Source organism: Megalobrama amblycephala, linkage group LG15 (assembly GCF_018812025.1).
Source record: "Megalobrama amblycephala isolate DHTTF-2021 linkage group LG15, ASM1881202v1, whole genome shotgun sequence".
NCBI classification, from domain to species: Eukaryota; Metazoa; Chordata; class Actinopteri; order Cypriniformes; family Xenocyprididae; genus Megalobrama; species Megalobrama amblycephala.
Window position 1 is genome coordinate 6,009,010 of NC_063058.1, and position 9,926 is coordinate 6,018,935.

General features: G+C 33.0%; 1 protein-coding gene across 3 annotated transcripts in view; it reads right to left on the bottom strand.

Moving 5' to 3' along the window:
* rpgrip1l (RPGRIP1 like) overlaps positions 1-9,861 on the bottom strand; it is a 29,660-nt gene extending 19,799 nt beyond the window's left edge. For 2 of the 3 annotated variants that reach the window (XM_048157743.1, XM_048157745.1), the window contains exons 1-12: positions 9,728-9,861; positions 9,279-9,371; positions 9,045-9,189; positions 8,667-8,962; positions 5,373-5,478; positions 5,117-5,260; positions 4,901-5,006; positions 3,516-3,662; positions 3,241-3,314; positions 2,900-3,039; positions 2,717-2,823; positions 2,570-2,620 (exon numbers count right to left, since the gene is read on the bottom strand). In XM_048157743.1, coding sequence (XP_048013700.1) covers positions 2,570-2,620; positions 2,717-2,823; positions 2,900-3,039; positions 3,241-3,314; positions 3,516-3,662; positions 4,901-5,006; positions 5,117-5,260; positions 5,373-5,478; positions 8,667-8,962; positions 9,045-9,189; positions 9,279-9,366 — 1,404 coding nt within the window. In that variant the 5' untranslated portion in view covers positions 9,367-9,371; positions 9,728-9,861. Of the gene's footprint in view, positions 1-2,569; positions 2,621-2,716; positions 2,824-2,899; positions 3,040-3,240; positions 3,315-3,515; positions 3,663-4,900; positions 5,007-5,116; positions 5,261-5,372; positions 5,479-8,666; positions 8,963-9,044; positions 9,190-9,278; positions 9,372-9,443; positions 9,502-9,727 lie in introns of those variants that run through there. The other variant, XM_048157744.1, reaches the window with a different exon arrangement.
* Between the last annotated feature and the right edge of the window lie 65 nt (positions 9,862-9,926).

Consider the following 9,926-nt stretch of genomic DNA (forward strand, 5'->3'; position numbering starts at 1 on the left):
GCGTGTTATAAAGTCAGAATTGCATGACATAGTCAGAATTGAGAGAAATAAAGTCAGAATTGCTTGATATAAAGTCTGAATTGAGAGAAATAAAGTCCGAATTGCATAATATAAAGTCAGAATTGTGAGTTATAAAGTCAGATGTGTGATAAAGTCAGAATAGCTTGATTTAAATTCAGAATCGCTAGTTATAAACTCAGAATTGCGTGATATAAAGTCAGAATTGCGAGATATTAAAAGTCAGAATTGCTTGATATAAAGTCAGAATTGCGTGTTATAAAGTCAGAATTACGTGATATAAAGTCCGAATTGCATGACATAAAGTCCGAATTGAGAGATATAAAGTCAGAATTGAGAGATATAAAGTCAGAATTGTGAGTTATAAAGTCAGAATAGCTTGATTTAAATTCAGAATTGCTAGTTATAAAGTCAGAATTGTGTGATAAAGTCAGAATTGCAAGTTATAAAGTCCGAATTGCGTGTTATAAAGTCAGAATTGCGTGATATAAAGTCAGAATTGCATGACATAAAGTCCGAATTGCTTGATATAAAGTCCGAATTGCTTGATATAAAGTCCGAATTGCTTGATATAAAGTCCGAATTGCTTGATATAAAGTCCGAATTGCGTGTTATAAAGTCAGAATTGCGTGATATAAAGTCCGAATTGCATGACATAAAGTCCGAATTGAGAGATATAAAGTCAGAATTGCTTGATATAAAGTCAGAATTGTGAGTTATAAAGTCAGAATTGTGTGATAAAGTCAGAATAGCTTGATTTAAATTCAGAATTGCTAGTTATAAACTCAGAATTGCGTGATATAAAGTCAGAATTGTGAGTTATAAAGTCAGATTTGTGTGATAAAGTCAGAATTGCAAGTTATAAAGTCCGAATTGCGTGTTATAAAGTCAGAATTGCGTGATATAAAGTCAGAATTGCATGACATAAAGTCCGAATTGAGAGATATAAAGTCCGAATTGCGTGATATAAAGTCCGAATTGAGAGATATAAAGTCAGAATTGCTTGATATAAAGTCAAAATTGTGAGTTATAAAGTCAGAATTGTGTGATAAAGTCAGAATAGCTTGATTTAAATTCAGAATTGCTAGTTATAAACTCAGAATTGCATGATATAAAGTCAGAATTGTGAGTTATAAAGTCAGATTTGTGCGATAAAGTCAGAATTGCAAGTTATAAAGTCCGAATTGCGTGATATAAAGTCAGAATTGCGTGATATAAAATCAGAATTGCATGACATAAAGTCCGAATTGAGAGATATAAAGTCAGAATTGCGAGTTATAAAGTCAGAATTGCTTGATATAAAGTCCGAATTGCGTGTTATAAAGTCAGAATTGCGTGATATAAAGTCAGAATTGCTTGATATAAAGTCCGAATTGCTTGATATAAAGTCAGAATTGCGTGTTATAAAGTCAGAATTGCGTGAAATAAAGTCCGAATTGCATGACATAAAGTCCGAATTGAGAGTTATAAAGTCCGAATTGCGTGATATAAAGTCAGAATTGCATGACATAAAGTCCGAATTGAGAGATATAAAGTCAGAATTGCGAGTTATAAAGTCAGAATTGCTTGATATAAAGTCCGAATTGCGTGTTATAAAGTCAGAATTGCATGACATAAAGTCAGAATTGCTTGATATAAAGTCAGAATTGCGTGTTATAAAGTCAGAATTGCGTGAAATAAAGTCCGAATTGCATGACATAAAGTCCGAATTGAGAGATATAAAGTCAGAATTGCTTGATATAAAGTCAGAATTGTGAGTTATAAAGTCAGAATTGTGTGATAAAGTCAGAATAGCTTGATTTAAATTCAGAATTGCTAGTTATAAACTCAGAATTGCGTGATATAAAGTCAGAATTCTGAGTTATAAAGTCAGATTTGTGTAATAAAGTCAGAATTGCAAGTTATAAAGTCCGAATTGCGTGTTATAAAGTCAGAATTGCGTGACATAAAGTCAGAATTGCGTGATATAAAGTTAGAATTGAGAGATATAAAGTCCGAATTGCTTGATATAAAGTCAGAATTGCGTGTTATAAAGTCAGAATTGCGTGTTATAAAGTCCGAATTGCGTGACATAAAGTCCGAATTGAGAGATATAAAGTCCGAATTGCTTGATATAAAGTCAGAATTGCGTGTTATAAAGTCAGAATTGCGTGTTATAAAGTCCGAATTGCGTGACATAAAGTCCGAATTGAGAGATATAAAGTCAGAATTGAGAGATATAAAGTCAGAATTGAGAGATATAAAGTCAGAATTGCGAGTTATAAAGTCAGAATTGTGTGATAAAGTCAGAATAGCTTGATTTAAAATCAGAATTGTTAGTTATAAACTCAGAATTGCGTGATATAAAGTCAGAATTGTGAGTTATAAAGTCAGATTTGTGTGATAAACTGAGAATTGCAAGATAAAGTCAGAATTGCGAGTTATAAAGTCAGATTTGTGAGATTTTCTATACAGTGGTATGCACTACTGTTCAAAAGTTTGGGGTAAGATTCTTTGAATGTTTTTGAAAGAATTTGTAATTAGTTTAGTAGTTTAAATGTACAGTATTTACCTTTATAAGCATCAGGGCTTCACTGAGTTCAGCTGCATCTATTTCACTTTCCTTTAGAGAACAGTATCAGATTCAGGCATCAAAAAAAATCATCTGTTTTCAAACTCTTTATTTTGTAAAATGTCATCTTTCTCTATCGCACTTTACCTTGGTAAAGAACTTCATGCGATCTTTAATCTCATCCAGTTGTTGTTTCTGCTCCAGGTATTGCAGCTGAAGTCGCTTGTTTTCTTGCATCAGTTTTTCATTTACATCTTTAATGAAAATAGACCAACAATCAGTGTAACACACCAGCAGTTTAAAAGCACCAGCAGTCATGTGTGCAGTTACCTCTCTCTGCCTTGATCTTATCCAGGATCTGGTTTTTATCAGCGAGGTCGGATTTTAATGCCGTCTCCAGCTGTGCGACCTGCAGTTTGAGCTGCTGTTCTCTCGTTCTCCATTTCTGCTCCTGACTCACATCAAACGCACTATTGCAACAGGCCACAAGAAATTCAGTGACGTGCTCAGAGCAAAACGCTCCCCCACAATGACGGGGATTTGTTTAAATCCTTAATGCATGAGCAATAATATTAGTGATGCGTCAGTTAGCAAACACCACTAGTAAGTAGTCTACTATACTTGTTTAGTTATTAGTGTTCTTATGTACATAATTCAAGTTCTCTTCACACCTTTTCACTAATTTATCACAGTTTTCCTTGAGCAAGTCTCTCTCCTTTTCCAAATCTTGGATTCTCTCTTGTAACTGAAGCAAGACAGAGAAAAAAAAAACCTTTGAAAATGTTTTCAAATCACCACAATTACACATTTATTATACAATTATTAAGCAGTTACAAATGTTACATATTCTTCTTGCATTCCAGTCATCCATTATTCCCTGCACTGCTGCAATGCTGTCAACATCAACTACTGTATATGAAGTGTGTGTGTCTGATAGCAGCTGTACCTCTTGCGCGTGTCTCTGGTCCAGAGCTCTGCTGTGAATCTGTGTCTCCAGCTGTAAACTCTTCAGTCTCTCCTCCTTCAGCTGTCGGCTCACTTCCTCCACCTTCAGCAGCGCCGCATCATGACTGGCCTTCAGAGTCTTCATACTCTACAAAAACAAACTGCAGCTGTACAGCACCTGCTACTGACAGGACCACCAGCAGAGGGCACTAAACTGTGCTTAATAGCACAATCCTAAAATGACAAAGTATCATGGTCGTGGGGCAGATTATTAAAATATGATAATAACATATGAAATATGAGCTTTAATGGTAGAATTTTAAATATAACATTTTAATTTAAAAGAAACATTTACATTTTTTAAAATGTGGTTAGCCAATTATGTATGTATGTATGTGTGTATTTTTTTTGTTCATTTAAATAAATTTAGGACATTTTATTTACAGTTTTTTTTAGATGACATACTTCAGTGTGTTCAAAATTTTGAGCTGGGTAAGATTTATTGAAGTTTAGTTTTTGAAAGAAATGGAAGCCCATTTCCACCACATACGCAAAAAAACAACAACAACAAAAAAACATGCTTTGATAAACCTTAATTATGACATAAAAAGTCTCAATTATGAGATTAAAAAGGTCTAAATTATGACATAAGTCATAATTATGGCATTTACTAACTATGACATAATTACATAATTACGACAATTACTTTGTACTTTTCTCATAAATATGGCATAGTGTGTCATAATTATGATTTAGAAAAGCATGTTGTGGCAGAAATGAGCTTCCATGTCTCTAATGCACAAGTTATATTTAATTAACCAAAAATACAGTAAAACAGTAATATTGTGAAATAATATTAGTTTAAAATAGCTGTTTTCTATGTGAATATATTGTAAAATGTAATTTATTCCTGTGATCAAAGCTGAATTTTCAGCATCATCACTTCAGTCTTCAGTGTCACATGATCCTTCAGAAATCATTCTAATGATTTGTTGGTCAAAAAAACATTTCTGATTATTATATATGTTGAAAATAGTTGTGCTGCTTAATGTTTTTGTGGAATACGTTTTTTTTCAGGATTCTCTGATGAATATAAAGTTTAAATGAACATTAAAGCAATGCAAATGTATTTTTTTATTATTAATTTCACAATTTAATGCATCCTTGCTAAATAAAAGTATTAATTTCTATAATTTTTACAAATAAAAAAAATTGTACTGACTTCAAACTATTGAACGATCATGTACACATGCTTACACACAATGTGTGTCGGCCCAAAGAAATTGGAAATAGCAGAGAACTTATTCCACAATTATAATAACAGATAAACTATAATCGCAGATAATACATCTTTTTGACACCGGGGTCTCTGAGGGTCACTCGTACCTCCTGTTGCTGTAGAAATCTGCCCTCCAGCACTGTGAGTGTGTTTCCTTTCTCAGATAACAGCTTTTGGAGTTTGATCATCTCCACATTATCCTTTATAGTTAACCTGCAAAAGACAGAACAAGAGCATTTAAACTCATTCATATTAATATTCTATCACAGCAATCCCTGTTCTGAATAGGAGTTAAAGTATAGTGTTTAAAAAGAGAACAGCACCTCTGTCCACTAGCCTGATGCTCTCTCATCTGGAGGAGTGACTCCTCAAACTCTCTCTCTTTCCTCTTCAGTTGATCTCTCAACATCTCCGACGACCTCTCCATCTCCTCCATCTGAGCTTGCTGGCTCTCAATCACATTCTCCCTGTGATCAAGTAAAACAGGCAACAAATGTGGAATGTTATCCTCTCTTTTAGTGTTGTGTTGCCATTTCTGTCAATACAGACTGTGCAGCATCTAGTAGGTGCAGTACTCACAGGTTGCGGATTTCAGCTCGGGCCTCATCCAGAAGACTGTGTCCATAGCGGGGCAACAAACCCTGGGGTGGTTTTGCACTCATTTCCCCTTCAACATGCCTGATACCTTTGAATAATAAAAAATAATAAAAAGATAAAAAATAAAAACACAACACACCCATATTTTGTAGCATACTTTAAATACAAATCATTTATAACTTTCTCCAGTCGCTCTGTTGTTACACATCCTAGGAAATAATCAAAAGATTCTTTAAGAATAGCTCTAGAATATAAATTGCAGGATTTATCCCCCTAAAAAGCTATTACTGAATGAGAATAGAATAGGATAGAAATGACAACAGAATATGATAGACACAGAACATAACATATGAGAAGATAAATGGGTAGAATTAAAATATAATATAAATTGCAGAATAGAATAGAATAGAATAGAATAGAATATGGCGGTAGATATCACAGTCAGTCATCTATTGTATCACAAGAGATGACAGAATAGAACATAGCAGAGAACACAATAGAAAATAGAATGCATGACAGAACAAAAACAAATATAGAGTGTAGCAAAGAATGGAAAAGAATAGAATAACAGGATAGAATAGAATGCAGAATAGAATATATAAAATATATTATTATAGACAACAGAACAGAATACAGAATAGAGTTTAATACAGTAAAGAATAGAATAGAATAGAATAGAATAGAATAGAATAGAATAGAATAGAAAATATGGCGGAAATAGACAACAGAATATAATATAGATAAAATAGAATATAGATATAATAGAATATAGCAAAGAACAGAACAGAAACTGAATTGCAGAATAGAACAGAAAAATAAAATAAAATATAGATTGTGGAATATAGATGACAATATAGAATAATGGAATACAATATAACAACATAATAGAATAAAGTGCAGAATATGTGAAAATGGAATACATAGTAGATTGTACAATAGAATAGAACAGAACAGAACAGAATATGCATAACTGAACGGAGTAGATAACAGAATAGAATAGAATCATAAAATGGACTGCAGAACAGAACATAATAAATATCAATAGAGATCATAGAATAAGAGATCAGAATCAAATTGGACCGAATAGAACAGAACAGAATATAATAGAATATGCATAACCAAAAAGAGTATATTACAAAATATAACATAATATAAAAATGGACTGCAGAATAGAATAGAATATAGAATAGAATAGAATAGAATAGAATAGAATATGCATAACCAAACAGAGAAGATAACAGTACAGAATATAATTATAAAATGGACTGCAGAATAGAACATAATAAATATCAATAGAGATGATAGAATAAAAGATCAGAATCAAATTGGACAGAATAGAATAGAATAGAATAGAATAGAATATGCATAAACGAAAAGAGTAGATTACAAAAGAGAACCAAATATAAAAATGGACAGCAGAATAGAACTGAACAAATATATAGAATAGAATAGAATAGAATAGAATAGAATAGAATAGAATAGAATAGAATATGCATAACCAAACAGAGAGGATAACAGTATAGAATATAATTATAAAATGGACTGCAGAATAGAACATAATAAATATCAATAGAGATGATAGAATAAAAGATCAGAATCAAATTGGACAGAATAGAATAGAATAGAATAGAATAGAATAGAATAGAATATGCATAACCAAACAGAGTAGATAACAATAGAATATAATTATACAATGGACAGCAGAATAGAACAGAACAAATATATAGAATAGAATAGAATAGAATAGAATAGAATATGCATAACCAAACAGAGTAGATAACAATAGAATATAATTATACAACGGACTGCAGAATAGAACAGAACAAATATATACCAATAGAGATCATAAAATCAAATCAAATAGACCAGAATAGAATAGAATAGAATAGAATAGAATAGAATATGCATAACCGAACAGAGTAGATAACAGAATAGAACATAATCATAAAATGGACTGCAGAACAGAACAGAACAGAACAGAACAAATATAAATAAATAGAGATAATAAAATAAAATAGATTAGAGTCAAACAGCACCGAAAGAAATAGAACGGAATATGCATATTAACTAGAGATCGACCGATATTTCGATAGAAATAGAGACAAGCTCACGGAGTCACGTAAGATAATCCGTCATGTCCTTTCCCAATAAAGATGTAACTTTGCATGAATTAAATAATACTACCATGAACGCGCACATGTTGGAAATAAAAGCGCTGAATTTAATTCTCTCTCTGTTGTCTGTGCTCATCATTAGTCTCATGAAGTTGTCTGCATTTTGCTGTTCACTCAGCGCGTTGATGCTAGGCCACCGCATGTAACTTTTAACAAGGTTCACTTGTTTAAAACATCGTAATTATATTAACATTTACTATATAACCATTAATTCACTAATAAACATCCAAGTAAACACAACTCTATAGATATTAATTATTTATTAGGCCTATCTCTGCGAGCGATCACAGTTTGAGTATAGTTCTGTGTAAATGCATAGATAAACAGCGCTTTGTCAACAGAAATTTCATAATCTAAAATGACAAAAACATTAATAATTCTGATATAAGATACCAGTTGAGAAATGCAATAAAATACGATGTTTTGTTTGTTATATTCCAGAGAATATTATTCAGTAATTTAACATTATCCAGCTAATTATTCTTCACTCTTTAGCCTATTAAACAGCTTAAATCTACTAAAACTGTAGTTTAAAATGAAGCATTGCATTTCTGCAAAGTTGATATGACTCCTGTCTTTAATTTATTTTCTCCATTTGAAAACATTAGACATTCTACATTTATTTTGCTTATTGTTAACATTAGTGTTGCTGCTGAAGCTTTAAATAAAATTATTTTTGTAATATGAAGATTAAAATTAACATGAAAGACTACTAATTTTCAACAAAAACAGTTTAGTAACAGTGCACTTTTTATTTTTTGCACTTTCAGACTCCTCTATTTATTGGTGTATAAATAGGATTCATTTTGTTTTCTATGCAAGGAGGGTGGTTTTGTAATCGTGTTAAAAACAGAAGTATAACAGTAAATAAATATCAGTTCTGCATATCAGTTATCGGGCACAAACACACAAATTATCGGTATCGATATCGGTTCTAAAAAATCAATATCGGTTGATCACTAATATTAACTAAAAAGAGTTGATTACAAAGTAAAACATAATATGTAGAGAATAAAACAGAACAAATGTAGAATAGAATAGAATAGAATAGAATAGAATAGAATAGAATAGAATAGAATAGAATAGAATAGAATAGAAGTACCTGCTTTGGGAGTGTGTGGTCGTGATAATGTCAGGTCGTCTCGGAGTCTGCGGAGGCCGGAGTTGATGCGTGGCTGGATGTGGCTGTATGGAGTGTGCCGGTGGCTCTGAACCTGCAGCTGCTGTTTGGTTGCCAGCAGACGCCGTCTGAGCCCTTCGTTCTGCTTCTCCAGCTCCTGGACCTTCTCCTGCAGCTCCTCCATCATCTCCTCCATCTCAACATCTCGACCGCCCACCGCACGACCCCCCTCGCTCTGCTTACGGTCCTTCACCAGACGAATCAACTTGGTGGCCATCCTGAAACACCACAAACATTGCTCTTATTATGTTGTATTCAATCCATTTAATTAATATGCATATTTAAAATGATGGATGGAACCTGCGGATCTTGTCTTCTTGTTTGCATGTATGCTGTTTGAGCGTGAGGTTTTCATCCTGCAGCCGTAAGAACTTGTCCTCCAGCTCCTCCCTGCTGAACTTAGACACATTCTGCCTCTCTCTGACATTCTGAGACAGCAGAGACTCTGAAAACAAACACCATTCTTTCATTTCACTGCCATTCACTGAAATGATTTATTGACCGTTATAATAATGCTTTTGTTTTAATGCTGACCTGGTAATGTAGCTGCGCCATGTGGGCTGACAGTGATGTCTTTCACAGGAATATCACCAGCTGTCTCATCAGCACGGGCAAACATCATTCAGTCTGAAACCAAAGCACCAAACCAAACACATTGTAAATATGAGTTATAGTAAATTACTTTATTTTAATACATAACTTTACGTAGGCTGCAGTGGAATACAATACTATCCCCATGTTTATTTAGGATATTGTTTAAATATTAACACATATAAATATTGTAATATAGTTTAGTGCTTAATATCAAAGCATTACCATCTGATAATGATAAACTTGATACTTGCATACATCACGATACATGTTTTCTAACAGTACTGTCACAGAAAACGCATAAACACAATGTTACGATAGACAAACTTATACGTTAAGCACACTTCAAAACTTCATAAAATACAAATATTTCATCCCAAACATAATCTCACCGATTCAAACGCATCACACACACAGACCACAGCGACAGTTGCTAACAAACAACTCATCCACTTCCGCTTTAAAGGACTCCACTTCCGCAACTGCCTCATGGGAAATGGAGTTTATACGGCGTGACGTCTTAGCGTGCCTAGAATGAGCTGCGCTCAAAAACAGCTGTTGAATTTCTATTAAAATGCTGCTATTTTCAGT